At 67.0% G+C, this 27,881-nt stretch overlaps 1 protein-coding gene across 7 annotated transcripts; it reads right to left on the bottom strand.

The window, feature by feature from the left end:
* Positions 1–152: 152 nt before the first annotated feature.
* On the bottom strand, positions 153–27,792 carry PLXNB2 (plexin B2). 7 transcript variants are annotated; one of them, XM_055559346.1, is made up of 39 exons: positions 27,698–27,792; positions 16,969–17,021; positions 16,474–16,740; positions 12,501–13,586; positions 11,987–12,169; positions 11,764–11,892; positions 11,179–11,279; positions 10,948–11,074; positions 10,444–10,603; positions 9,761–9,875; positions 9,582–9,690; positions 9,405–9,506; positions 8,953–9,045; positions 8,471–8,552; positions 8,225–8,385; positions 7,989–8,137; positions 7,718–7,826; positions 7,439–7,575; positions 7,097–7,267; positions 6,586–6,715; positions 6,272–6,499; positions 5,928–6,104; positions 5,701–5,840; positions 5,518–5,618; positions 5,039–5,268; positions 4,767–4,948; positions 4,364–4,430; positions 4,049–4,195; positions 3,381–3,537; positions 3,148–3,248; positions 2,993–3,077; positions 2,728–2,882; positions 2,487–2,647; positions 2,262–2,409; positions 1,809–1,873; positions 1,562–1,637; positions 1,117–1,191; positions 879–1,017; positions 153–794 (listed from the first exon to the last, which is right to left on the bottom strand). In XM_055559346.1, the coding sequence occupies exons 4-38, from the start codon at positions 13,572–13,574 to the stop codon at positions 913–915; spliced, it is 5,532 nt and encodes a 1,843-aa protein (XP_055415321.1). In that variant the 5' UTR covers positions 13,575–13,586; positions 16,474–16,740; positions 16,969–17,021; positions 27,698–27,792; the 3' UTR covers positions 153–794; positions 879–912. The 7 variants fall into 7 exon arrangements, with proteins under 7 accessions (XP_055415321.1, XP_055415267.1, XP_055415093.1 ...); XM_055559292.1 differs by lacking the exon at positions 27,698–27,792 and adding an exon at positions 20,472–20,668; XM_055559118.1 differs by lacking the exon at positions 16,474–16,740 and having other exon boundaries at positions 27,698–27,786.
* Positions 27,793–27,881: the final 89 nt, after the last annotated feature.

The following is a 27,881-nucleotide window of genomic DNA, read 5'->3' as shown; positions in this document are numbered from 1 at the left end:
AGGGAAGACGGGGACCGAGGCCCCACAGGCACAGCAGGAGGCGGGCTTCTGGGGCCACAGAGAATGCATGGGAAGTGAGACCACAGGCCGATCGGGGACACGGCAGCTGTGCAGGGACGCAGACGGGCGGCTCCAAGAGCCCAGCCAACCAGCAGAGTGAAAAAAACCGCTGTATTCGATTTACAATTCACAAGATTTACAAAAAGGGTTGGGGTGGTCCTGGCAGACCTGCTCCTGGCCCCCCAGACCTGGGCAGGGCCTCCAGTTCAGCCTGTCTGACAGGCCGAGACCAGGACACCCCCGTCTGCTGGGGCCCTTCTGGCCGCCTGGGCCTCGACGTCTGACGTCCAGCTTGACCTTTGAGGTGGGGCCTGCAGCACGGAGTCCCTGGAGTGCCGGCACCCCGCAGGGCAGGCCCACGAGGTCAGCGAGGCATCGTACCGCTTCTCTGCCTCCGTCCGGGCGGGGAGGACGCACACAGTCCGGGCACTGGGTCCCTGGGGCCGCAGGCACTCAGGCCCTGCCGCTGGAGGCCAAACCCAGGTGTCTGAGGCGGCTGCTGGTGCTCGGGGAGGGGACTGTGGCCTGACTGCCCCCAGCAGCCCAGCGTGGCACCGGGACGTAAGGCACGTTTTTCGAATCACTCAGGAGACACACGGGTGCTGGTTCTTCGAGAGGGAGCTGGTGTTGGTGGCGCCCGGCTCTATTGCTCAGGGAAAGATGCGAACATGGCTACAAACGCTGAGGGGGGGTGGTCCCCCGCCACACACACTCGGAAGCCCAGGGCTTTTCCTCTGCCGGAGAGATAAGGGGTGAGTCCTGCCCGCTCAGCCCGCTCCCCCAGTGCTGCCCAGCGCCCGGCACCACGCATCACACACCTGTGTCCCAGACCATGACACTGGAGGTTGGAGGTCAGAGGTCTGTGACCTTGTTCTCAAGCGCAGCTGCGATCTGCTGGAGCCGGAAGGCCAGCTGCATCTTCTGAGCGGCGGGGTCCTCTTCCAGGGCGTTGATGATCTTGGTTGGGGTAGGGGGGTGCGGGAGATGTCAGACCACAGGCCAGGGGAGGGGGCGCCCGATGAGCACGGCCGTCCCTGGGGAGGCCGGGCCCCCTACCTCGTCGTAGTACTTCTGCGTGTACTGGTAGAGCTGGTGCAAGGCCACGAGGGTGTTCAGGGAGTCCGTGTGTGCCTGAAGGGCCGGGGCAGGGGCTGCATGACCCACGGGGGCCGGAGGCTGTGCCCCAGGGGGTGGGCAGATACGAAGGGCCCCCCTCCGACCCCGTCACAACACTCAGACACACAGCGTGCCAGGCACAGACAGCTTCCCATCCATGCGGGCCCCGGGCAGGTGGGGCTGGCTCAGAGCTGTCCCCAGCGCCCCACGTGTCCCGGGGCCCCTGGCCGGCGCCTCTCTGGGTCCTGTGGGCACAACGTCACCTGCCCCCAGGGCTGTCTCCTGCCTGCTCCGCATCCCTGCCTCCGTGGGGCCTTTAGGGTGGGGCAGAGGGCTAATCCCCAGGGGGTGGGGTCACCACCTGTGTCCCCTGTTCCCCCCTTACCCGGGAAATCTCTGCTAGGTGTGTGTTCATGTCCTGGTCGCTGACCTGCACCATCTGTCTGATCCCCTTGTAGTAGCTGTGGGGGAGAGAGAGTTACACGGGGTGGGGGGAACTGGAAGTGGGGGGCAGTGGTTCCCAGAGGTTGGGCCCTCCTCCTGATCACAGGCACCACCCAGGAGCCCTGCTGGGTGGGTGCCGAGGGTGGGCAGGCGGGGTCTGGCCTGGCAGGCGGGTGTGCGGGACTCACTCCTCCACCATCTTCTTGTAGGTGGAGATCTCCTTGGCGTAGAGGAGCTTGTTGCTGGGAGAGTCCTGTGGGGATTGGAGCAAAGTGACACCCAGGCCAAGACACCCAGAGGAAGAAGGGTATGTGGGGGAAGGGCTCCCACAGGGCAGCTGCCCTGCCCGGCGGCAGACCTGACGCTGTTTTTGTCGTTTTGTAATTTACAGTAAAACTCACTCTCTCTAGTGGAAGGGGAAGGACGACAGGGCCCCTGACGGCCAGAGTGCCGCTCCCCACAGGGTCTCCCAGCATGCCAGGGTCCGGCACCTGCCTTCCTCCTGACCTCCAGCCTCCACGTGCAAACCCACACCTGAACTGACCCCCTCACCCCGCTGCAGCCTGTTTCTCTGACGCTCCCCCTCCCCCCGCCCCCGGTCCAGGGCCCCACCCCGCCGGGCGGCCCGCAGCTGCACGCACGCGGCTCAGCTTGTGCTCTGTGCGTGTGCAGGCGTCCATGAAGGTCTGTGCGATGACCGACAGGGAGGCGTCCACCACCTCGTGGACGTGCACGTCGAAGATGAAGTGGGGGTTCTTGAGGATGTTTACCCAGAAGCGGAGTGGTAAACTGAGGCAGAACAACAGGGAATGAGGAGGAGCGTCAAGGAGCAGGGCGGGCGGGGTGGGGCGGGGCAGACTCCCCACCTGTTGGTCTTCCAGATGTGGATGGTGTCCTCATCCTTAATGTCATGCTTTTCTGCCTGCTCGTCCAGGAAGTCGAAGAAGTACTTGACCGCCGGTGGCACCGCGTTCCCGGGCGCCAGCACGCTTTGGAAGAAGTTGTCCACGAACTGCTGCAGCGTGCCCTGTTGGGGGGGCGGGGCTCAGCCGGGCGACGAGGGGCGGGAGGGCCAGGCCTGCCGCCCACATGCCCAGCGAGGCCCACCTTGACGGACAGCAGGCGGGTCAGGTAGATCTCGGTGATGGCCTTGGTACGTTCCTTCTCCTTCACGCTGCCGCGCTTGGACTTGCCTTCGTCCACCTCGTCAGTGGGCCGCACCAGGTGCCACACCCGGTTCTCTTCCTCCAGGAGGGCGTGGCCTGTGGGAGTGGCTGCTGAGGGGCGAGGACCAGAGCCCAGGGCCGGGGTCCCAGCACCAGGTGGACCCTGGCTCAGGTCCTCAGGGGCCAGACAAGGGGAAGGGACTCACGCTCCCCAGGCAGGTCCTGCTGGCTGTCCTCGGGCTGCTGGGAGACCCCCACCTTGGACAGGATGAGAGTGGCTCCGTCCCGGACCTGGGGAACAGGGACGTGAGGGCCGGCTCCACACCCCCCCTCCACGGGCCCGCCCCGCGGCCACACTCACGTTGTAGTGCATCAGTGTGTTGACACGCCTCCACCGGCCCTCCCGCTGAGAGGTCAGGTCCAGGTCTGACAGGATCTGGGCTGTGGACCCAGGACGCCACTCTGCGGGAGGACACAGCCCAGCTCCAGGAACCCCATCCCAGCCCACCGGGCTGGCCTCCCTCTCTCCACCCCCACGCCACCGGCTGAGCCGGCTTCTCCGGGCAGAGCCAAGCCTCCAGGGACAGGGCTTACCGAGGACCACACTGTCAGCCTTGGGCCAGCGGGAGCAAGGCTGTGTGCGGTACACCTGGTCAATGATCTTCTCCTTGACCTGGGAGATGGTGTCACAGTTGAGGACCTTGACTGGAACTGCGTCGACCCCTTCATCCTGGACGATCACGCTCACCGTCTGCACAGAACAGAGGCCCAGCTGTGGAGGGGCCCTCGCCCTCGCTCGCCCCAAACTGGAAGCAGGCTTGGGCCTCCTCCTGATGGCAACCTCTCTGGTGGAGGAGAAGGGGCAGAGCGTCCTGAGCCCCGACAGTACTCGGGGCCTCACCTTTCCTGCACTGTGGCTCCGCAGGACAGACAACAGGGAGCTGCTCATGCAGCTATCACAACACACACAAGGAGTCACAGGAGCACACGCCACGCACCGCCTCCCCGTACACACGGTTACCACCACACGCTCGGTGCGCTGGGCCCCACACACGCCTGCAGCAGCCCGGGAACCCAGGAGGCAGCCGGCCTGGGGTTGTGGCCCTTAGAGCCCCTCTCCAGGGATCCAGGACCCAAACCCTTCCCTGGGCAGGGGTGGGCCCAGCACAGGGGACTGGTGCTAATGTAAGTCCGTGAAGGAGGCAAGTGGCATCCAGCTTCTGGTTCTGAGGCTGGCCCGGAACCCGGCCCTGGGGGCTCACCAGGGGTGTATACTCCACGTCGTCCCCCAGCAGCCCTGTGTCGTTGAGGGTGTACTTGGCTTTCTTCTGCACAGCATCTACCGGCCCCTTCTCCACCTGATGCTTGATGGCCTTGAAGAGCTTGTACAGCGGCTCCCCCGCACTATCCTGGAGCAAAGGAAGGTGGCTGAGCCAGGGCTGGGACTGACCGCACCAGGGTGGGAAGCAGACCCAACCAGATGGAGCTGGGCCCCAGGAAGGTGGACACTGGAGGGTTCCAGCACCCCCTGGGACCTCACCCTGCCCCCACCCCCGGCAGAGCTGGGTGGGACCCACCTTGAGATACTGGTACAGGCAGATAGACATCCAATTAGACAGCATTCTCTCCACCACTGTCTCAGACCTGAAGGTGCAGAAAGGCTTTGTACAAGGGACCCGCTAGTGTCCTGAGGATCAGCTGGCTCCTTCAGGTACCCAGGCCAGGTACGGCAGCCCAGGCTCCATCCACGTCCTGGGTCTCCATCTCCTGCAGTCCAATCTCCCAGGCCCCTCAGGGAGGGCATTTCATCATCCACCCCATGCGACAGTGCTGACCACACGGGGGAGCAATGCCTCCTCCTGCCCTACTCACTAGCCCTGGCTGCGCCTGCTGGCCGACCAGGTGCCTGGACAAGCCCGTGCGCCCTGCTGCAGCCCCACCCCAGGCCCCAGAGGTGGGCCCCCGCCCTGCTCCACACACCTGCGCAGCATCAGCTTGGGGTTCTTGGCCACCACGTACTGCTCCATGAGCTCTAGGAAGAGCGTGCGCATGATATCTGTGTAGTACTCCAGCTTCCCGTGCAGAGCCACGGTCAGCAGCGACGCAAAGTAGACCTTGGCGCGGGCGGAGAATTCCCGCTGGTTCTCCAGGGTGTGGATGAACTGAAGTGCAGGCCGGTCAGAGCCCCGCCCCTCCAGAGGCCCCGCCCATGCAGGGCCCCGCCCCCGCCCACACCCAAAGGCCCCGCTCACATTGATGAGAAAGCACTTGCTGTTGAGCAGGTTGGAGAACTGGTAGAGCGCCTGCTCCACCACCTGCCGCCGAGACTCGGGGATGTCTAGCTTGCCCGTGATCATCACGTCCTTGTCGCCGTCCTTGGAGGGCAGGAAGAAGACGCGGTCGGTATAGGTCTTGTAGTCCAACACGGGGATGCCTGCCTCGTGCACGTCGTTGGTCTGGTCCTCCATCTCAATCATCAGGTCTGCAAGGGGGTCGGGGTAAGGCACGCATGGCCGTCGCTGGCCGCCCACCCTCCTCTGACAGCCCCCCGAGCCCTCCTCTCCTGGGACCCGCCCCCGAGCTCCCCTCTCCCAGGAACCGTCCCCCCGAGCCCTCCTCTCCTGGGACCTGCCCCCCCCACCCCGAGACCCCCTCTCCCAGAACCTGGCCCCCGAGCCCACCTTTCCCATGACCTGCCCCCTGAGACCCCCCTCTCCCGGGACCCGCCTACCCGTGAACTCCTTTTTGCAGCGGTCCCGCACACTTTCCTCCAGGCCCTCCAGCTGGGACTTGATCTTCTCATACTCGCGCTCTGCCTGCTGGCTCTTCCTCCTGGGGGCACAGGGAAGCTCCTGGGACCCGGCCTGGGTGGTGCCAGCTGGTGGGTGTGGCCGAGGGGTGGAGGCCGGCTCACCAGTAACAGTAGACAGACACAGCGATGACAGCCACCATGGGCCCGATGACCAGCGGCAGGATGAGGCTGAGAGGCACGTCGCTCGCGCGCGTGTCGTACTCTACTCGGCCCAGCACCCACTCCCGTGAGCCAAACTTCACCTGCGTGGGGAGAGACTCAGCAAAGACCAGGGGGCCCGCACCAAAGACACCCCTGCACGCCCCCCAGCCCGCGCCACCCACACGCACAATGAACTCTGGCAGGTTGTGGGCCGTGTCTCGCTTCTGCCTCCGCTTGGGAGGGGGCTGCACCTCTGGGGGCTCACAGTACAGATCGGTCTCCGTCAGCGTCTTCATGATGCAGCGCTCAGCACCCACAAAGGCTTCAGCCTCGTGAATGGTCATAGCCTTGTTCAGATTGGTGCCCTGGGGTGGGGGGTCGTCACAGTGACCAGGAGGGCATCAGGGAGGCCCCGAACAGCTCAGGCCAGGCCTTGGGCTGTTCCCTGCCTGCACCGCTCAGGATCTGCCCCCGGGGCTGCTCCCTGCCCGCACTGCTCAGGACCTGCCCCCGGGGCTGCGCTGGTCCTCACCCGTGCGTGAATGAGCTTGTTGACTTGCTTCTTGACACCCCCGGTGAAGTTCTCGAAGGTGGGGTCCGCGACGTACTCAAAGGCACCAGCCTCCGTCCTGAGCAGGGCCTGGTGTCCGTCCATCCGGATGAGTGCAGTGAGGTTGTAGGCTTCAGGCTCCTCAGGGACGGCCGGGGACAGGAACACGACCTTGGAGTCATTGTAGAACACGTACTCCGTGCCCACGACCTGAGGGCCGAGGCGGGACCTTTAGGCCACCTGGCAGAGGGGGCCTCCAGCCCTGGCTTGTACCCGCAGCGGGCACCAGGACTGACCGTCACAGAATGCAGCGGTCCGGTCTCCCGCCGCCGCCTCCAGGACTGCAAGGGCTCAGCTATGACGACCATGGCGAACCTCTGGATCAGGCTGAAGCCCTGTCCTGTGACGTTGATGCTCCGGCCACCACTGGGGGACAGGGAGGAGACAGAGTGGGCACACCGGGCAAGGCGAGTGCCCTGCAAGGCTACGTCCCTGACCCCCCCCACCACCATCTGGGATACACTTGCAGGTCAGTGTGAGCACAGACCTGCTGCAAGGCGGAAGGTGTGCCCAGAGCACGCGACTGAGCACTGCCCTCCAGCACTGAGAGAGGGCAGGGAAGCTGTCCACCTGGGGGTCTAGGGGGGAAGGGACCTGGGGGGACAGTGGGGAGTTTGGGAGGCCTCCTCTTGTCACCCAGACCAGCATCTGCCAATCCTCACGAGGGTGGAGGGCAGAGAGCGTCTGGGAAACAGCTGGACGGGGTGGGTGTGGGGGGCACCTGCTACCAAGGGGCCCCCGTCACACCTGACAAAGCTCCGCAGCGGCTCGAAGGCCCGCAATACTGGATTCTCACGGTAGGTGAAGGTGATACCAGGGCTGGGCACTTCGGAGCCCCCATAGTAGATCTTCAGGGCCAGCTCTCCCGGAACCGCCTGGGGGCCAGTGACGCACTGAAGCTGGGCCCCAAACTGTGTCCTGAGGGTGTGAGAGCCAGTCAGCGCCAGCCCACCCGGGGGCCGCCCCAGCCCCAGGTCAGTGGCTCCACTACCCCCTCCAGGATGGACACAGGGTCATGGCCGGAGGGCCCTCACCCTGTCCCCAGGACCAGGGGAGACCAGTATTTGGCGACCTGTGGGTGACACCCACACGTTACAAGGGACGTCATTGAGGGTCACTCTCACGTCTTCCTCAGAGCCTGTGTCCAGGTGGGTGCCATTGATGGTCAGCGTGGTGCCACCCGCCTGTGGCCCCTGCTTGGGCTCCACACTGTGGGGCTGGGGCTGCTGGAAGACGGGCAGGGCATCTGGCTCAGGGCTGGGTGGGGACGCAGGCCCTCCGCCCAGCTCGGGCCTCCCCTGGGCCACAGCCGCCTTCAAGAGGCCCCCAGACCCCGCCCACATCTGTACTGACCTGCCAGGCACTTACCTGGTAGGTGAACTGGGCGTGGGGAGGTGAATGGCCAAGCTTTCCGTTGATGTCCACCTCGACGCCGCCTGTACAGGGCGCCTCTGCAGCCTCGATGGTGCACACAATCCTGCATGGGTGGCAGGCAGGTGGGCACACTCTGTGGGTGTGCAAGGCCTGGGCACCCACGCACACCTGGACGTCTCCCCTCTCCATGCCCCCCAGTCCCCTGGCCCCCTAGGACAGGGCCTAGCCCAGCCCTGGGAGTCCAGGTCACGGGCTGCCCACTCACCGGGTGGACACGGAGTACCGTTCTGGCTCAAAGGCACAGTTTTGGCCAGCCACGGTGACCCTCTTCACGTCGTCCGCTCTGACCCCCAGGTTTGACCCAAGGATGGTGACGCGGATGCCTCCGCCCAGCGGGCCGGTCTCAGGCTGGATCTGAAATTGGCAGAGCCTGGCTGTCCCGGGGGTCCCAGGGTGGCAGAGCCAGAGCTCTCCTGTGGGTGAGGGGAGTGGGGGGCTCACCCTGGTGACGACGGGCGGCGGGCACTCGGAGGTGGCATTGCTGCACAGGGCCTCGTACACACAGCGGCTCTGCCCGCTGCACCACACGCAGCGGTAGGCGGGGTCAGCGGCCAGGCACAGGCTGCAGTCGCTGCGGCCGAAGGAGCAGTTGTAGAGGGTCACTGCGGAGGGAGAAGCCGGCCGTCGGCAGGGCCGTCCTGCTTCCCGCACCCGCCCGCCCGCCCAGCTGCCCGCCCGCCGGCCCACCTTGCAGCCGGCTGTCAACATTCTTGCCGGCGGACTTGACGTACAGGTGCAGGGGTAGTGTCTCGTTGGCGTCATGGGTCAGCTAGGGGCACATGGGGGCACACTGCACCCCTGGCTCCCACAAGGTCGCCGACGGCCACGACCACGTGTCCCACACGGCAGAGGGCGATTCCCATTCCAGGGAGCCGGGGGACACGGGGACGCCCCGAGGCTGTGCCTGCCTGCCGCCTGCTTCCTCAGCAGATTGGTGTGGTGGGCCTGCCCCCCACGCCCCTCAAGCTTGTTGCTGTTCAGTTGCACAGTCGTGTCCAACTCTGTGCAACCCCGTGGGGGTCAGCACGCCAGGCCTCCCTGTCCTTCACCGCCTCCTGGAGCCCGCTCAGACCCGAGTCCATTCAGTCGGTGATGCCATCAAGCCAAGGAGGGAACTGGCTGCCTCCATGGGGTCCACCAACCCGGCCCACCCACCCAGGGAGGCGTACCTTCGGAGTCCGAAAGGAGAAGGTTCCTGGCTCCTGCGTGCTGACCGACGCCTCAAACTTGAGCAGGTCACTGCCCACAAGCAGTGGGGAGCCCTGCCAGACGGGCCAGTCAGGACACCCCGGCCGGGCCACCCCACCCCACCCTGCCCTGGGCCCCGGAGCCCGCCACGCCACACAGCTCCCAGGCCGCTGGGGCGTCCCCGCCCAAGGAACACTCTGCCACAGCGCGGTCCCCGCATGGGCCCACCTACTGCTGCCTCCTGAGCAGCACTCGCTGCCGGGCTCCTAAACCCTGAACGCGCGCGGCCCATCCAAACGCCGCCCATCCTCCCAGACCTCTCTGCCTCCCCCACACACTGGGCCTTGAGTGCTAAGCGGAGATGGTTTCCGGTCTGCAGGGGGCGGGCCCAGAGTAAGCCCCGCCCCCAGGCCCGGGCCCGCAGCACCCCCACCTGCACCGTGTCCAGGTTCTTGCCCTGAAAGGTCACGTCCGTCTCGTGGTTCACGGGGATGACCAGAGGGCTGGGGTTCAGGAACTGGGGGCAGTCGTCCTCCTGGGGAGGGGGAGCGGTCAGGATCTGCCGGGCCACGGCTGAGCAGCTGGGCCCCCAGCGGCCCCGGGCCCTCACCATGTGGGCGCCAACGATGCCGTCCTCGGGGCCAGGCGAGGCCTGCTGACACGCGTGCTCGAGCAGCGCCCACTGGCAGGTCCAGCGATTGCTGGAGCAGGAGATGCACCTGGAAGAGGGGGTGGTGAGGGGCCTGGGGGCCGCAGCGGGGGCCAGGGGTGGGCGGGGGAGCCACTCACGGCAGGTTCTCCTGCAGGCTCATGGCCTCCCGGCAGTCATAGAAGGGATACTGGTGGGAGGTCAGGAAGACGTTGCCGCGTTTGAAGTGGAGCCGGATGGTCACGGCCACATGATCTGCGGAGGGATGGCGTTGGGTGGGGCCGCGGGCAAGGCTGGCCCGTGGGGGATGGGGAGGCAGGAACCGGGCCTCCCATGGTCCCAAGCCAGCCTTGCGTCAGTCTCCCACAGGACACCAAGTGCGGAGACCCTGACTGAAACCGGCCCGAGGGCTCAGCCAGGCCTCCGGCAGATCCTGGCTCCGGTGTTGCGCTGCCTGGCCCCCGCCCTGAAACGTTGGCCACCTTTCTGTCCCTGTGGGCGTCGAGAGCCGTGATTCCCCGGCGTCTAGGGCAGAGTGCTTGCTAGATCCCGGCCACGTTACTGCACAGGCCCTGCCTTCACCCGTGAGCCGGCTTCCACCGCCCCACGTGCTCAGGGGACAGGCTCGGCGCCGGGCCTGGCCTCCAGGGACAGCCTCACCGGTCTAAGCTGGCTGGGGCGGGGGATGGGGGCGGGGCGGGTGCCCAGCACACGCTGCTTGCACGCCGCCTGGGCAGGGTATGGCCCTGGGGTCTCGGTGGGCACCCTGGGGTCTCGGTGGGCACCCGGGGCCAGGCTTGGCAGGCGGCAGCAGTTGCCTCACCCTGGCCAGGCGGCGTGCGGGGGAGGCTGCTCCTGCTCGGCGAGTTGCAGACCACAGCGCCCTCCTGCAGGCGTGCGGGGTGAGGCGGCGATCCTCCGAAGAGGCACAGCAGCATGTCGTCGTCACTCAAGGCCGGGAGGGGGCTGACCGTCAGCTGCACCTGGGGAAGGGCCATGCTGCTCACGCCAGGTCTCTTCCGCCCCGACCTGGCAAGCAGGCCTCCTCCCGGCCCGGCCCCACCCAGGGCACCTGTCCCCTGGTTTGCTCTATGGCCGCCCTCCTGAATGTGGACCCCTGCCCCCTGGAAAGCTCTCTAGAACCCAATCCACTTCTCCTAAATGGGACCCCGTTGGGTCACTCCTGGGACAGGGCCTGGGTCTGTCCTGGATTCTCAGGGTACCCCAGGTCAAAGGGGACCACACAAAGGATGGAGTCCCTGTGCCCAGGCCCAGCACCACAGCCAGGACCACAGCCCTGTGTGGGCCCCCGGCCATCCCCACTCACCTCGCCCTGGGCCTGGCGGCTCATGTTCTGCGGGTGGGCCCCAGTGACAGCCACGCAGGACTCATTGCGGCTCCACAGCCAGTGGCCGCTCTCAGCCGCCCGGGGGCACTCCGCCTTCCTGGTGCAGCTGCAAGGGTGGGGGGCAGTCTTAGACTGGTGCCCGTCAGCCCCCGGGCTGGGGCAGGGCTGCACCCCCAGATTCTGGGCGGGGCCGAGACCCTGTGCACTCACCGGCCCTCAACGACACACCAGCCGCAGTAGGGGTCCTGTGAGCTCTGGCAGTGAGTGCAGCTGGAGAAGCTGGCACACTCCTGCACGAGAAGCCGGAACACCTGAGGGCACCAGGGCGGCAAGCATGACTATGGCCTCCAGCCAGAGAGGACCCCCCCCAGACACCGACGCCTGGGACCATCAGCTCAACCCCACCTTTACCCGCTAAGCCTTAGGAGCCTCAACACCGATGCAAGGCTGAGCAGGGACGGCTCCGGGCAGCCCAGGAGGATAGACCTCACCCAGGATCAGCTGGCGCCAGGTTCCAAGAAGCCAAGGAGCCCTTGGTTATGGCACCTCCCTGGTGCCTATTGCATCAGCTCCTAAGAGGCTGTGGGTCTTGGCCCATCTGAGCTCACAGGAGTGGCCCTCAGCCCAGCTTGCCCTTGGGGAAGGCCTACTTGGAGCACTGATTCTCCGGTCAGATGGGCCAGACAGACACAGTTTCAAAGGCGGGAAAGGTGCTCAGAGACATGGTCAGGGCCCTAGAGGAGAGCTGGCCCCTGCCATGCCGCTCGGCCCCTCTCCAGGGCCCCATGGGCCCACCTTGTCCTGGGTCATGGCATACAGGCTGGCCAGGTCTGCGGCCAGCACCAGGTCTCTCTTGATTCTCTTGTTGATCTCCACGAGGACGGCGCCGTACTCCGTGGAGCTGCCATCTGGGGCGAAGTACACCTGCGGGCACAGGGCAGGCGCGCAGTGAGGGCGGGGCCGTCTTGTGCACCGAGGACCCCGCCGGGAGCCACCCTGCCCCAGCCCTGGGCCTCACCTTGAGGACCCGGCCATCCGAGGTGCCCAGAAAGGCGATGGTGTGGCCGTTCTCGGAGGTCACGGTCACGGCCGTCAGGTTCAGGCCTCCACGGTGCAGCACGGCCTTGGCCGAGAGGCCGTCGTGGCTGCCCAGTGGGTAGGGCAAGTGCTCCGAGCCACACGGGAAACTCTTGCTGGCACCCTGCGGACCACGGCGTCAACGCCTGCCCGAGGCCTCTCTCCCGCGATGGCCCCCAGCACTCAGGGCCGCACACACGCCTCAGAACCAGCCCGGCCACACAAGGGCCCCTGGGTGCTCACTGCTCCAAGCCCCCACCCCCAGTGCACCCAACACCTGGGAAAAGAGGCACCCATGTGGGTGTTCACGCTGACCTGCCCGTGCAGACCCCACACACCCGTGCAGACACACACACGCCCTCACAACAGGGCGGCACGTGGACACGTCAAGCAGGGCCACACACAGACCCCCCGCGTGGGGCCCAAGCCCCTGTGAGGACGCTGAGGCCACGTACCGACACGTGGCCGCCACACTGGATGTCGCCGTGGAAGGGCTTGTAGAAGGTGTCGCGGGCCACCTCACGTGCGCCTGTGTAGCAGGCGTCGCGGTTGGCCTCCATCCTGCGGTGGACCTCGTCCAGTGGGAACAGGCAGAGGCCGGTCCGAGGCCCCCTGCCGCCCCGGCCGTCTGTGCTGAAGACGGCGTACAGCACCCCGCCGGAGCCCGGCCGGTCCAGCGAGGCCGCCAGGCAGGTGCCGAAGGCGGGGGCCTGGGCGTCGCCGGGGTCCAGGCAGCTCAGGTCCACCTCCAGGTAGGAGTAGTAGAAGGGGTCCTGTTTGCACATGCGGGCCAGCAGTGTGCGGTTCCGGGCCGGGTGTTTGTCCTGCTGGTTGAAGACAAAGAAGACGTAGAGACCGTCCTCAAAGGCGGCCACGAACTGCTGCGTGTTGGAGGACATGTAGCCGGCCTTGTAGGTGGCATGGTCCGTGTAGGCCTCGAAGGCCTCCCGGCCCTCAGTCCGGTCCAGCAGGCGGGTGCTCACGATGACCCCGTTGTCGTGCGGCCCGTTGCCCTTGCCCACGAACAGCAGGCGCTCACCGCCAGGGTCCGCGGCGCCCACCAGGCCCACGGTGGCCACGCTCTCGTCGTTGCTGGCCACAAAGGACTTCTCGCCGCTGCCGTCTTCGTAGAAGAGGCGCGTGGAGATGTTGCCCAGGGCGCGCAGGGCGCAGATGCCCTTGAAGAGGCTGCCGCACTCCACCAGGCGGCTCCGGGGAGGGTCCAGCAGCAGCAGCTGGTTGACGTTGTCGGTCAGCACGGCCTCGTGGCACTGGCTCACCTCGATGGGAGGCGTGCACTTCTTGTTGTCCAGGGCCGGGCCCGTGGCCGCCCGCTGCTCCAGCTGCAGGTCGGCACTCAACTGGTAGAGCATGTTCACCGCGCCCACGTACACCATGCCCGACGCCTCGTCCACCACCAGGTGGTTTAGCTCCGTCTCGCTGCGGAAGGAATCTAGCTTGCGGGGCCGCAGAGTCGCGCTCGTGCCCGCCAGGCCCAAGAGGGCCAGGGCCCAGAGCTGCAGTGCCATCGTCCCTGAACCCTGCAGGAAGAGAGGAGGGTCAGGGCTGCGCCAGCCTGGAGGGCCCACCCACCCTGCTCCTGACGCCCAGCCCAAGGCCCACTCCCTTCCCCGCCTTCCCGCCCCTCTGGCCAGACACACCCACTCTCAACTCCAAGGAGACTGTCTCCCAAGCCTCCACAAGAGGACCACCCTGTGACCTAACTTCTGATGGGCCAGGCTACCAGCGCTGCAGCTCCAGGCCTGGGTGTGGCCAGCCGCCCCCAGGTTCCCAGAGCACCTTCAGGCCCACCTTGAGGCAACAGAGCACCTCCTCCAGAAAGTGTCCCAGGCACTCACGTCCCATGACCCCACAGCGCGGGTGATCTGAGAGGCACCACCCCCAGACCACGCTCCCCAACACAAGACCCGAGCTGACAAGCTCCGAACATGCAAACGGGGTCACACACCTGTTCTGCGCCTGACTGTCAGCACACAGTGTGATCTGACCAGAAACAGCGGAGCTGCGGGGACTGCAGCCCGGCCTGCCTCCCTGACCCCCACCCCCACCCCCACCCCCCAGGGCCACGGCTGTCCAGTTGCCCTGCTGGGGAGACCCTCATGTCTCTGAGAGGGGGACCCCGGAGTCTGAGAGCAGTGCTCTCAGAGCACTGAGAGCGTGTGGGCAGCAGCAGCCATGTCAGTGTGCAGGGATCTACTTGAGCACACGCCCCTGTGTGGGTATGCAGGCCCATTCCCATGTCCGTGCGCATAAGGGCTGAGCTCAGGGTTGCCAACATGCAGGCCTCTCCCGGTTTGGGGTGGTCCAGCATCTCCCCACCTTGGGGACCCTGATTACAATCTTGAGAGTCTCTGCCACCACCCCCTCGGGCTGCCCTCTCCCAACCTGTGTCCCAGCCCTCATCCTTGTACCCCTGACATCTGCCCTGAGGGTGTCTGTGCCTGGCAAGACGTTTAGAGCAGCCCTGTCCGTGCCCACAGGGCCAAGTGCAGACTGGCCCGAGTGGCAGAGGTAAGGAGGGGCCCTGGCCTCCCAGACTGCCCACACCGGCCGCTGCAGCCACCTTCAACAACCACCTCCCTGGACACACACTCTTATTCACTCAAGAAACGACTACTTTGGTCCTCTCCTCCAACACCCTTCCTGCTCACACCTCCTCCGGGAGGGAGAAAGCTGTCTGCTCCGCGGCCAGGGGAGAGGTTTCTCTGGGGGCACTGGCTTTGGGCAAAGCTGTGTTGACTGGAAGAGTCTGGCTTCCTCTCATGGACCTGTGACTATTACACAGAAGCAAGCAGACTTCCTTCTTTCCCTGAGCCACTAGGAACCCCCACCCCCCAGGCTGTGGCTGCTTTCCCCGCCCCCCGCCCAGCATCCCTGGGCCACTAGGAAGCCCCCCGACCAGGCTGTGGCTGGTCTCCATCCCTTTGTTCCCGTCTCCACCACGTCCCGCGAGTCCCGCGAGCCCCTGGAGGAGGCGTAGCCGAGAAGAACCAGGTGACAAAGCCTCCTCAGCCCAGAGCCACCGAGGGGCGCCAGCGGGTCCCGGCCGGGGAGGGGGCAGCTCGGCGGGACATTGGTCCCCCGCGCAGGACGCCCTGCTCTGAAGCGCTCCCGCCTGGGCCTCCTGACAAGCTGCTGGGAAAGGAGCCACCCACAGGCTGGCCGGACGGTGTCCAGCAGGGGAGACGGCAGGGACCTGGGAAGGGGCGGAGGTGGCCTGAGAGGAGGAGGAGGGCGGGGCAATCAGGGCGACCGGGCCGCGCGGAGAGGCTGGGGAGGAGAGGGAAGATTCCGGAGGCCCGCCCGGGGCAGGGGCCCCACCAGCGCACAGTCGGCTCTGGCTCGGCGGGCCGGCGAGCCCGCGCGGGGGACAGGACGCCCCGGAGGCCTCCAGGCGTGGGGCTGGGCCACCCGCCAGTCCAGGACTGCGCGAGGCCGGACGCTCGGGAGCCTGCGGTGCTGCCCCCCAGGCCCGGGGGAGGGCGGCTGGGATGGAGGCCCCGCCCCGCCGCCCCTCCCCCGCCGCCCAGCGCCCCGGCCGCCCCGCCCCGCTGGCCGGCCCGTCGCGTCGCAAAGTCCGCTCGGCGGCGCTGCGCGGGCGGCGGGGCGTCCAGGGCCTCTGCTGGCGCGCGCCACCCCCCAGCCCCCCACGCCCGGCCCCGCTCACCCGCGTCCCCGCGTCGCCAACGCCGCGACCCCGGCCCAGCTCGGCTTTGGCTCCGGCTGCGGCTCCGGCCAAGGCCGGCCGCGGAATGAATGGAATGTTCCCCGAGCCCAGGGAGGGAGCGAGCGGGCGGGCGGGGGCGGGCCGGCCGGCGGGGGCGGAGCTGCGGCCGGAGCCGGAGCCGCCCCTGGGAGCAGGGCCCCCGGTCTCCGACGGATCCGTGTCCAGGCCCCTCTGCCTATCGGCAGACGCGCGGAGGACTTGAACCCAGAACCGACCGATCGGGCACAACGCCCACTCCCCCATAGGCTCCTCTCCCTCGGTCCCAGGAGATGGGAGGGTCACAGAGCCTAAACCGAATGTTCTTGTCGTCCTCTGATTAGTGCCCACTTGACTGAGCCCCTGGGGCCGGGGCCCTGGGCCTGCTACACCAGACGTGCTGGGTGAAGGCACTGTGTGCCCTCACCCAGGGGACCAGATCCTGCTGCTGACTCCCAGGGGCCCAGACATTGGGCTGTTCCCTGCCCCACCCCACCCCCAGGGGGCTGGGGCCAGACCTGGGCTCCCTGCCACCGGCAGGAGCCCTCTTGGGCAGTGGACAGAGTGAGCCCCTCTCACAAGCCCAGGTTGTACGGTGTCACAGGAGGGGCTAGGACTCTAGGCGGCAGCTCCCTCCACTTCCTGGACAAACAAAAGCCTCAGGTGACCTGCCTGGCCAGGCCCAGGAGCAAAGGGTGACCCACCTGACCAGGAGCCACGCTCAGGCCGCCGCACCGCAGGCGCCAGGCCCAGCCGGCAAAGCTCCCTGCGGCTGGTGTTCCTGGAACGGGCGCTTCCTGTTTTGAAGGCAGTCCGGGACCCCTGCTTGCTCACCGGGGCAGCGGGGATTTCCTCAGGGGCACCAGAAGCCTCTTCCTGGCCGAAATCCGGAGGTGCACTTCCAAGAAGTCCACAGCTCCAGCCTGCTGCCGGCCCGGAAGCCGTCTGGACAAGTGCCCCCCGCTCCAGGCCTGATTCCCAGAAGGCAGCGCTGCAGTCAGCGCCCAGCGGCACTTCTGGCTCCTGCAGAGCCCACCCTCCCACGCGATCCTGCCAGCGGCCCCCACATCAGGGCACCTGGTTTCGGGCAGACGTGCTTGCTGGGCCTGGCCAGACAAAACCTGTGGGGACACCTCACTCTGTCACTGCGTGGCTATGGCCCCCACTACCTTCCCCAGCTTGTGCTAGCCCCCACTCACCCAGGCTTCAGTGGTCCGGCTCAGTCTCTGCTCCAGGCCAACATTGAGGTTCTCTAAAAAGCAAAGGAGAGATGGTGATCTCACGACAAGCTTGGCCCCTGCCTCCACATCTGGGGTGCGAGGAGCAGCCCGTGGGGCCCCAGCTGGCCTCTGCCATCCTGGAGGACTGTCTCTCCTGCCTCCTCCATCCCACCTTCAGCCCCGCCCAGAGGCTGGCCTCCCAGCCTCAAGCCCAGCACCCCCGTGCACACAGGTCCACTTGGTGTGTATGCCTGCATGTCCCTCCAGCCTCTGCTCAGAAAGGCAGAGAAGGGAATTCCCTGGCTATCTAGTGGTTAGGGCTCTGCATTTTCATTGACGAGGGGCTGGGTTCAGTCCTCTGTTGGGGGAACTAAGATCCTGCAAGGTACATACATTACTTTGATTAAAACTAAAATTGTTTTCTGAAAAAACACAACGCCGCAATTCTCCTTACTAGACGTGTGATCTTGCGCAAGTTACTTAACTTCTCTGAGCCTCATTTCCCCATCTGTGAAAGCCCAGTGGTTTGTAAGAACTAAAGGATGTGCCTGAAAAGCCTGTCACATTGTAGCACTCAACAAGCTGCGATTGTATCCTCTCCTCCTGGATAAACAGGCCTGCGTACCCGCAGGGAGGACCTGGTCAAGGATACTTCTCAGCGCGGAAGTATGCAATCGGAGGACCCTGAGAACCCACGGTGCAGGTGAAGATGGGTGGTCCGTGTGGACCCCCGACAGAGCCCAGACCTGTTGAGGACAGCTTTGGTGCAGTATTCCAGGCCTCTCCACCCGCGGGGGTTGATACAGACACACGTGAGTTTAATTGAGAAGTTCTAGAAGGACATCCAAACTGAAAGTCCTGGTGAAGCCCTGAGGCAGGGAGGAAGGGGCTGAGACACTAAAGCAGCTTCTTTTGCCACTTTTTGAAAACGTTTTTGCAAGATTATATTGAGTATGCACATGCTACTGGTCTACTGAATCCCGCCCCACCGTGGCCACTGACCACTGGCTCCCTGTCTGGCTCGCCAGCAGCATGCCCCCGGGCACCTCATTCCTGTGCCAGACAGCCCCCAAATGTGGGGACCAACACTGTGAGGAGGGCCCAGGGCTGGAAAGACCCCCAGCAGGTCTGAGGGAGACCAGTAGGGGCAAGGCCTGCGGGTGGGGGGCGCCATACCTACACACATGGGGCAGGAAATCCCGCTGGCGTCCTCAGCCCCCAGCTAAGCAGGGAAGGGTTAACCAGAAACAGGAGCTCAAGGCTCCAGGTGTGGGGGTGAAGGTGCCTAGGCAGCCTTTGTGAAAAGGGCAAAGGCCACTCCACAGGCAAAGTCAGGGCCAAACCAAAGGGCGTCCGGATGGTGGAGCCTAAGAGAGGGCCGGGCCGGGCCTGGCCTCGAGGCTGCGGGGTCCACAGCCCTGGAGCCGGAGCATGCAGGCCTGCCCCTAAAGGGACAGGCCTCCGTGTGCCCCGTGCCTGCTCCCTCCGCCTGGCATGGCCGAGTCCCCAGCCCCAGCCCTCCACCTGCCCAGGTCCCGGGGAGGGGGGTGCTGCATGTGTGCTGGAGGCTAGGCCAAGGGAGGCTAGCCTCTTCCAAGGGACCCGCTGTTCCTAAGCCCACACACCCAGCCGCAGCCTCACCTGAGGGACCTGCACCAAGGGATCCACTGAGAGGGACCCCCTCTCAGACTCTCCTGGAGGCGGTCCTCAGATCTCTCCTCCCGACAGCAGGCGCCCCCAGCCCACATTTCCTTCAGAAGGACCTGGACACCTCCCTTCCGCTTGGCCTCCAGCTGCCCCATCATGTCCACCCTGCCTCCAACTGGCAGCCCCACTCATTCCTGCCATCTCAGATGAAGGCCCCTCTCCTGAACACCCACAGGTCCGAGGCCCTGGGTGACCCCCGCCACAATCACACACACCCAATGCCACTGCCGAATCCCTTTCGACCCAGGGTTATATGGGCTATGGACAAAGTTACCCTGTGACTCAGTTTCCCTGTGAGGGACACGGGGGTAACGACAGTGCCAACCCGAGTGTGAGGCTGGGAGGTGTGAGTGAGTCTGTGCCTGGAGGAGGGACTCAGGGTGACATCATGATGCCACTGTGCCTCTGCTTTTGCCGTCCCCCTGGAAAACGCCTACCCACTCCCCCAGAAGCCGGAGACAGCAAGACTGACCCAGCCCTGCAGGACCGTCTCTCACCCACCATGGCCCATGGTCTCATGATGGGCCGTGATGATGGGCCGGTGAGCGCCTCTTGGACGGGCGTGACACATGGCGGAGGAGGCTGGGCATGCACATGCCCCCAGGGCTGGTCCCCAAGCCCCCCGCACTCAGCGGGTGTTCCCCAGCCTGAGCACCGGAGTGGACAGGGCCTCTCCTCACACACCCACCGCCGGGGGAGCAGAGGAGCCGCGCCCAGCGGGCCCCCCGAGGCTTCCTCCTTCGGTTCCTTTCTCCTAAGCAGCAGCCTAACCCCCTGCTCCCCTGCCAGTGAGAGGCAAACAGGAGATGCCCACTGGGCAGGGCAGGGATCCAACCCCAGGCTAGGGCCCCCTGCAGCCCTGGCCCCCAGGAGGAGGGCCCTGGGGCGCAGGCTGGCCCTTCCTGTCACTATCTTCAAGCAAAACTGACGCAGTGACATCTCAGCGCTGAGGTTGCAACGCAAAGCAGCCAGATCTGCGGCGGCGGGGGGGGGGGGGGGGGGGGGGGCGGGAGCGGTGGCGGGCGGGGCGGGGCGGGAATGGGGGCTGGCCCTTGGCAGCCTGTGGGCTCGGGCAGGGGACCCAGGCTCAGCCGACAGGGAGAGGGGCCGTTCAGACAGAGACTCAGGCCCAGGTGGGGACACTCCGAAATGGTGGGGGCGGGGGGCAGCCTTAGCACCGCGCGGCGGGCACTCGGGACCCCCAGGACCGAGGGGGTGGAGGAATCAACCCCTGGCGGAGAGCTCGGGGCCGTGAGTCACTCCCCCGACCCTAGGCCGGGAGGTAGCTAGGGCTGCGGTCCGGCCCGGAGCGCCGCCCCTCCCCCGCCGGGCAGCTGGCGGCGGGAGACCCGCCTGCGCTCCGCTCCCGCGACGAAAATGCAAATCTGCAATTAGCCCGGAGCGCGAAACAAATCAGAGGAAACAAAACCGGCGCTACGCCGGCAAATCGGAGCCTCCGCTGTTTTCAAAACAAGAGCGGGGAGTGGGCGCGCTAGGGAGGGTAGTGTCGCGGCACCCGGGCCAGGGAGAGAGGAGTCCCGGCGGGCCCGCCGCGCGCCCCGGGGCCCAGGTCAGAGTTCAGTCGGGGAGGCGGGGCGCGGCCCCGATGGGGAGGGGCTGCCCGGCCTCGCAACCCGGGGCGGCCCGGAGCCGGCGCGGCGCCCGCGGACCACCCCTCCCGAGGCCCGGCCTGCACCCCGCGCCCCCGGGACCGCGCTTGGGCCTCTGACGGGGCTCCCCGGGGCCCCTGGGCGCGCGGTCGCGGGGAGACTGACCTCCAGTCGCGATGACGGTGGCGGCGGCCACGTGGTCCCAGGGACCCGTCCCCAAGGAGCCTGGCGGGAGTCAGGCTGTCCCTCCGCCGGCCAGGGCGCGGTGCGCAGCCCCGCCGGCCCCAGGCCCAGGCTCCCGCGCTCCGCTGTTCGCCAGTTACCCACTGCGGCCCCAGTGCCGCCTGCGTGACGCCCCACCCCACCCCAACCAGACTCACCGGGCAAAGGCCGAGCGATCGGCAGACACCTCCGAGCGGGGGCGGGCCGGGGCGGGCCGGGGCCTGGCTGACGTCTAGCTGGAGCCTTGCGTCAGCGCCGGGAGAGCCTCCCGAGGGACCCTCCCAGGTGTAGGGTGTCACCTCCCCCGCCCCACCCGCCTGGCTCCCAGCCGCTCCTCTCCTCCCAGCTGGGGCTGAGGGAGACTGGGCAGCCTCCCCTGCAGCTGGGGCTCTGGGGCCCAGCAGGAAAGTTACCCCTGCCGGGTGGCCAGAGATCAAAGGCCGAAGACCCAAAGCCAAGGTGAGGAGGTGCAGAGAAGCCCCAGGGCTCTCCCTGCTGCCTGCCTGAGGGGTCTCCTGGCCCGCTCCCCTCGACCCTGTGGCCTTCCCCACTCCAGCTACCTCAGAGCACCCCTCCGCCTTCGTCTGGGGTCACCCTCATTGGGGTCTTGTGTCCCCCCCTGACCCTCAGGCACCTCTGCAGCTGCCCCGGGCTGATCCCATGCTGTTGGCAACAGGCCCCAGTCACCGCCTGACCCTGACCCTGTGGAGAGAAGGCTTAGGGGGACACCGTTTCAATGAATTGTTATTCAAGAATACAAGCCGGGCCCTGCCAGCAGCCCACAGCCTCCTGGGCCTCCCAGGCCCTTGGGGCAGAAGGTGGGGTTTAGTGGGGCCAGGCGCCCACGGGTTCCACTGTGCTGCATGGCCTGCCCTCCTGAGTGCCAGCCGCCCGTGCCCCACCTGGACTCGGTTGGGCCCTGATTCCCCCTCAGGCTTGCCCACATCCCTCGTCTGCAGAACCACGCCCCCCAGAACACCTTGCAGCTTAATGCCTCTGTCAGTTTCCCTGTGCTCAAGGGGACCCCCAGATGGGCCCGCCGACCTGCCCCATCTGCTCATCCCAAAGCCCCCAAATGCTTGCTGTGTGCTGGGGACATGGGGACGAGCCTCCCCGCCCCAGGGTCAGGAGGCCCCGCGGCACTCCCAGCAGCTGGCCGGCCCTGGCCCACAGCGGCCTCAGGCCACACCTGGTGCACAGATGCGCGGCGCTGGCACTCGGGTGAAGGTAGACACCCCCAGAGACTCCCCGCCTGTGGGCAGCCGGTCAGGGCCAGGCTGAGAGGGACAGGAAGACACACTGAGGCATCAGAGGCGCCGTGTGGGCTGGGCTGGCTGGCGGAGGGAGGGCACTGCAGGGCCTCTGCGCGCAGAGTCAGGGAGGCCCAGCCGCCCCGGCTCCCGAGGGGCTCCTACGTGAGGTGCTGCACCCGTCCCCCCAGCAAGCAGGGAGGCTGGAGCCGTGTAGAGGATGCGGGGCCCACCGCGGCAGGCATGGCCACTGGCTCTGATGTCTGATGCCCGCCCCTTTCCAGGCTGGCCCCCGCAGCTGGTGGGGTGCTGCTGGCTGGGCTGTCTGAAGCTCACGGCGGCTGCAGCTGGCCCAGGCCCAGGCCCGGCCCGGGGCCCCTTCCCAGGCCCTGTACAGGGGCGGGAGCAAGGCTTGGGGGCGGATGGGTGAGGGCCCGGCGAGCACGCAGCAGGCGAGGCCCGTAATCTGCCTGTCTGTCAGCGCCGTGGCGGCCACCCCAACCCCGCCTCCTACATCACAGCCGAACCCCACCATTAGCCTGGGGCACCGCGCCAGGCCGGAGTGCCAGCCACCCCACACACACCCGTGAGCACACTCGTGCAGGCGCACATCTGGGATGCCTCGGGGGTCCTGCCTCTCCGCCCACAGTGTTTGTGGGACAAAGAGCCCCAGACCCGACCACTCGGGCTGGGGGCGTCTCAGGCAGCCCCCGCTCAGCGTTGGCCCAGGGCACCCAGAAGGGCAGAGAGGCCTGGAGTGGGCCCCGGGCACCCTGCGTGGGAAGGGGGGGGTTGGGCCCTCTGCGCTGGCTGCAGGGGCCGCAGGGGCGGGGCCTCATAGGGCTGGGAGGGTCTGGAGTCCAGCTGCGGGGGGGTAGTGGATGGGCTCAGGGTCAGGCTCTGGGAGGGCAGAGGCACCGGGAGTTTCCAGCAAGGAAACGCCCCAGCTCAGGCTGAGGCTGGGTGCTGAGGGGGGACTCTGCAGGTGCCAGGGGGCAGTGGGGCGGCCAGGACTGGGGGGAACACCTGGCCTCCCTGCGATGGCACGCCTTGGAAGTGGCCCCCAGCCCCTGGGGCCAGGCCCCGCACCCACCCCAGCTCAGGGCTGGCTCGGTTCAGCCCAGAGCTGCCACCCACGGGCCGGGGCCGAGGGTCTCTGCAGGAAGCGTTGCCAGTCTCCCCCTCTGGCTCCTCCTTGGCCTCCTGTCTCTCATCCTGACCTCCCTCCCTGGGTCCTGAGATGGCCACGGTGGCCCCCAGATCTGGCCTGATGCCAGGACAGGGGAGATCTAGCCCCTCACGTCCCCTGGCCAGCCTGGGGAGAGACTTGAAGGCTGAAGGGGAGCTGGGGGCCATGCAGGGGCCTCACTGCAACCACCTGCCCTCGCCCAGGGAGGCTTGGAGACTGCTTCTCCCACCACGGGGTGTGCGCAGAGCAGTGGCCACCTTCCTGGGGCGGGCACTGGCCTCCCACAGCAGTGTCCTGGGCCCGGCCCTTCTGCAAAGCAAGCCCGGCTCTGAAAAAGCCTGGGGAGGGGGTGGGGGCAGGACCCCACACTCAGGCCTGGAGCCCGCAGTACTTAGAGGTCTGGGAACTCACCCTCAGGGCCTGGCCAGCCCCTCCCAGCCCCCCCATCTCACCGCTCCTCCTCCAGGACGGTCCCTCAGGCCCCAGCTATCAGGGCTGCTCCGGGGCACCTCTGGCACCCAAGGACCCAGGCTGCATGTCTGGCTGAGACCGCAGACCTCTGGAACCCCTCAGCCTTCAGTGGCCAGCTTAGGACTGGGCAGGGGGCCTGGAGGGAGCTGAAGGGGCCCCACGGCCAAGCCCCCATCAGGGCCCATGCCCTGCGAGGCAGCAGCCTGGCCCAGACCCGGGCAGAAGGCCGGTGGCCGGAACTGTTCCTGCCTTGGGGGCAGAGGCCCCTGCCCAGATGCTGTGTTGACACAGGTGGCCCTCTGCAGAGCTGACATCAAACCTCTTTCCTCTTTCTTCCTCTTCCTGAGCAGGGCCTTCAGATGGCCCCGCATCAGGCACAGAGATCTGAGCTCAGCGCAGTGCCCCTCCTCCCGCACCCCCAGGGGAACCGCTGGCCACCTGCGCTGAGCAGCCGTGTCTCCACACCCAGAAGAGTCAAGTCCAGGGCAGGGCCGATGCCAGCACAAGGGTCAGAACCTGGGTGACACCCAAAGGCCTCACTCGCTACCGCGTGCCCAGGCCCGGACTCATCTGGCACCAGGATGCGCCCGGTTTTAGAGGTCTTGTGATCTCAGGGGCTGAGGACGTGGGCCCCAGGCCGAGCCCTCTCCCAGGTGCCCCGCCCCACCCCAGGACCGCACCTCCTTTGCCCAGCGCGGCCAGCCCACAGGGTGGAGAGTTGCCAGTGATGGGGGAGCCGGTCTCTGAGTGAGGCCCCACGGAGCTGCAGAGGGGCGCCAGAGAGGCCCAGAGGGCAGGAAACAGGACCCCAGCGCCAGGGGAGGGGGGCAGCCCTGGGCTCCTCCCCGGGACCAGAGGGGCAGACCTGCGGGTGTGCCCACGGTCACTCCGGGCTCCACCTGAGGGTCTGGGTCCAGCTACTGTCATGGGCGTGTGAACACCAAGGAAGCAAACCGAGTCAGGACGCGCTGGGGTCGGCGCTGCAGGCAGGACACAGGCCCTGCCCCGCCCTTTAGACGAGCAGCTGTGCCCTGGTCTGGCTGGGGGGCCCAGGAGAGGGCAGGGCTCCTGCCTGGTCAGCTGAGGGACCGAGGTCCTCAAAGCCTCAGGGACGGAGGGAAGCAGAAACCCACATGAGGATATGAAACCAGGGAAGGGAAAAACCACGAAGGGGCTACATGCGGCAGGAGGAGAAGAGGGAAACGGAGTGTGCCCCCCAGCCCTCCGCAGCCCGGTGCCCCCCACCAATTACGGGCCACCAGCAGCCCAGTCCGTCCTATAATTTGAGACCAAAGATGTTTAAAGGCCCCAAACACCAATAGCCATTAACCTCAGGGGGAGGGACTCGTCCAGCCCCCACAAGAACTAGAGACTGGCCCCTGTGAAACTGCGCCCACCTCAGCGAGCGGGGTTGAGGCTGGAAGACCAGCCCGGTTCGGCTTTCGACAGGTCTGATCGCTCCTCTTCTGCCCTGACTGCTTCCCACACTCTTGTCTAGAGCAAGTTCTAGACACAAGAGGGTCTCAGCAGAGAGAAAAGCCCATCCCCCACCCAGGAAGCCAAGGCAGGAGGCTGTGCTGTTGCTGCAGCGACAAGTCCCGAGACCTGACCTGAGTGAGGACTTCCCGACCACAGGACAGCCCCGGAACAAAGTGCCTGGCATCGCAGCGTGGATCTGCCCGGACCAGACCAGGGGCCACGTGGGGAGGCGCCGAAGCCACAGCCGGTCCCACGCCCAGCGTCCCCAGGCACCACCAGCTCGGCCCCCGCAATGTGAGACCAAGGCAGGGAAGAGAGCACCATGCTCTGGGAACGGCCCAGGTCCCGGGACAGCTCATGGCCTGTAACCAAGCTGTCCCGGGGGCAGAGGGGCATATGTCATATGGAACCGCCCCAGGCTGCCGCCACCGCCCCCCTCCCCAGCCTTCCAATCCAATCTCTTCTGCTCCACTCGCCTGGGCTGCGGCCAGGCCCCTGGGCTGCGGCCCTCCAGCCCAGCTGCTCACTTTGCCTCCCAGTGCAGACTCTCCAGGGGCCGCTGGGGGTGTGGCTGCAGGCAAGCCCGCAGGGACCCCGCAGGCCACGTGTCGGGTAGCAGCCCAGACAACTCCTGGCAGGGCCCCTCCCGTGGGGGACCCGTCACAGGTGGGACGGACTGACAGGTGGGGAAGTGGAGTCAGGGGCCGGGCGGTCGGAGGGGCTTCAGGCAAGGGTGCCTCTGTCAGTGGGCCAATCAGGAGGCGGGAGAATGGTCAGAGATTCGGCCAGGGGAACCCCAGCGCCCCACCCACTCCAGGCAGCCCAGGTCATGCCCCTGCCTGCCCCGCCACCCGGGACACACTGCACGACCGCCAGCTGTGAGTAACAAGCCCAAGGTGTGTCCCTGAACCCAGCGCGGGAGGCCGCCTCACGGGGCCTGGGGCCGTGGTGCTGAGCCCTCCAGAGGTGAAGGGGGGTCTCCTGGAGGGGTGGCTGCCCTGGAGCCCTGAGACCAGAGGTCCGGAATCTCTCCTGGCCCACGGCCTCCCCCAGAGAACCCGGGCGCACCCCAGGCTGGCTCGGCGGGCCTGCTGGGGCGTTCTCCAGGCCCGGGTGACGCAGCCCCTCCCACCCCGCCCCCGACCGGCTGAGCAGCCGCGGAAGGTGCTGGAGCTGCCCGGACTTGCCTGTCCCTCCCTCCTGGGGCTCTCAACCCATGGCCCCGGAAGTGGATCTCTCTCCCACGGCTGCAGCCTCCCCCTTGGGTGGCTGGACACGGCTGGATAATCCAAAATAATTCCTTCTTGGCAGGCGGCTGGCGGGGGAGGGGGGACTTGAATTCCAAACCCTTGTTTTTCTCTGCAACTTCACTCCTCTCTTGGGGCAAGGAGCCCTGGGCCAGACCTCACGCCTCCCCCCACAGTCGGACGAAGGTGGGCCACCAATAGGTGTGCTGGGAAGAGGTGACAAGCTCAGATGTGCTGAAAACACCTGCTTGTTTTCAGTCTTCTCCGGGAATTCCTAAAAGCTGACACGCCACAAAACATACTTAACGGCTTGGCCAGGCCGATGCTGACCGTGCCCTCCTAGGGACCCTCGCCTCAGAACAGAGGACCGACAGCCCCTGCCCCAGCTGTCCAACTCTGGGGCTCCCCGCTCTATGCCAGGGTGATGTCCAGGTATGGGGTCGGGCTGAGCCCCCACCTCTGGGGGCCTTGTTCTCCCGTCTCCACTGGGCCCAGCCTGGACGTGTGGGGGGACCCAGGGGGTGAGGTTAAGCATGAAAGGGGTTCCCCAGGGCAGGCTCAGGCCCAGAGGGCCCTCCAAGCTTCAGAACGTTCCACTGGCTTTGGGGTCGAGCTTCACCCCCAGTCCTGACCCCCCACCACAGCCCCAGAGCCCATCGAGACCCCTTCCTTTCTCCAAGTTGGCTGGGAAGAGGAGCCCAGTGACGTGGCAGGAAGCTCTGAAGCCCTTGAGCCCAAGGACCCTCCTCAAATCTTACAAGCAACCTGAACACAGAATGGTGGGAAAGGCCCATCTAGGAGGGCTTCCCGCAGGCGGAGGCACACAGAGGGGCAGGGTCCGGGCAGAGTACAGAGACTTTCTGGGTCCCAGAGTGTCCACCCAAACATCAGACAACACCGGAACCGCGGGAGCCGGCGGCGCAGTGAAGCAGCCGGCCGCCAGAACTCGCCCGGTGCCAGGCCGTCCTCCTCCCAACCCGGAACCTGCACCCGCCTTCCACCCAGGCAGGTGCAGACAGGGGCACCCAGGGTGGCCCTGGCTCATGCCCTCCTCACCAGGCCCGGGGGTGTGGGAGCCGCTAAGGTCTGACCGCGGGCCCAGCCCCTCGGGAGAGCTCCGGCTCAGCCACCCCGGAACGAGACTGGGTGGGCGCGGGCCTGGGACTCTTGCACGGCTAGGGCCGACCTCCGCCCTGTGCACGGATCTCGGTGGCCAGAGGGCTGGGGGGCAAGCACGGAGGGTCGGGAACCACAGCGGCTCCGGAGGGGAGCGGCGCCCCACTTGCGACCCTCGGCCCGGCCACCACCGGCGCCGCGGGCCTCGCCCACCGCCTGGAAGAGCGCGAGGCGGGAGGGGCCCTGCCCCGGCTGCCCGGACGGACCGACAGCGGCCGAGGCCCGGGTCGCCCTCCGCGGGGCGGCTGCCTCCCGGGTCCCTGCGTCCCGAGCGCCGCAGGCCAGGGCCAAGCGGCGCTGACGATGAAGCCCGCCCCCGGCCCGGCCGTCCGCGAGAGCGGGGCCCCGTCCCGGTACCTGCTCGTTTGCTGCGGAGGCTCGATGGCGCCCGGGCCGCGATCGGCGCAGCGCTGTGGCCCGCGCGGCTGCCATGGAGACGGGCCTTTGTGTGGCCGAGGAGGGGCCGGAGCGCGCGGGAGCAGCGGCCCCGCCCCCGGCGGGGGAGGGGGAGGGGAGGGAGGGGGAGGGGAGGGCTCGCCAG

The sequence above is a fragment of the Bubalus kerabau genome, chromosome 1, assembly GCF_029407905.1.
Source record: "Bubalus kerabau isolate K-KA32 ecotype Philippines breed swamp buffalo chromosome 1, PCC_UOA_SB_1v2, whole genome shotgun sequence".
NCBI classification, from domain to species: Eukaryota; Metazoa; Chordata; class Mammalia; order Artiodactyla; family Bovidae; genus Bubalus; species Bubalus kerabau.
The sequence above is the reverse complement of the archived record's forward strand: the minus strand, read 5'-3'. Positions and strand labels throughout refer to the sequence as shown.

Excerpts from the sequence above, each read along its gene's own strand:
- PLXNB2 (XM_055559059.1), bottom strand. The coding sequence starts at position 16,036 with ATGGGGGAGTGGGCGTTGTGCCCGATCGGTCGGTTCTGGGTTCAAGTC. Across the intron at positions 8,138-8,224 it reads CGCCGCCCGTCGTCACCAGG|ATCCAGCCTGAGACCGGCCC; the intron begins GTGAGCCCCCCA and ends TGCCAATTTCAG. Across the intron at positions 1,638-1,808 it reads TACAAGAAGATGGTGGAGGA|CTACTACAAGGGGATCAGAC; the intron begins GTGAGTCCCGCA and ends TCTCCCCCACAG.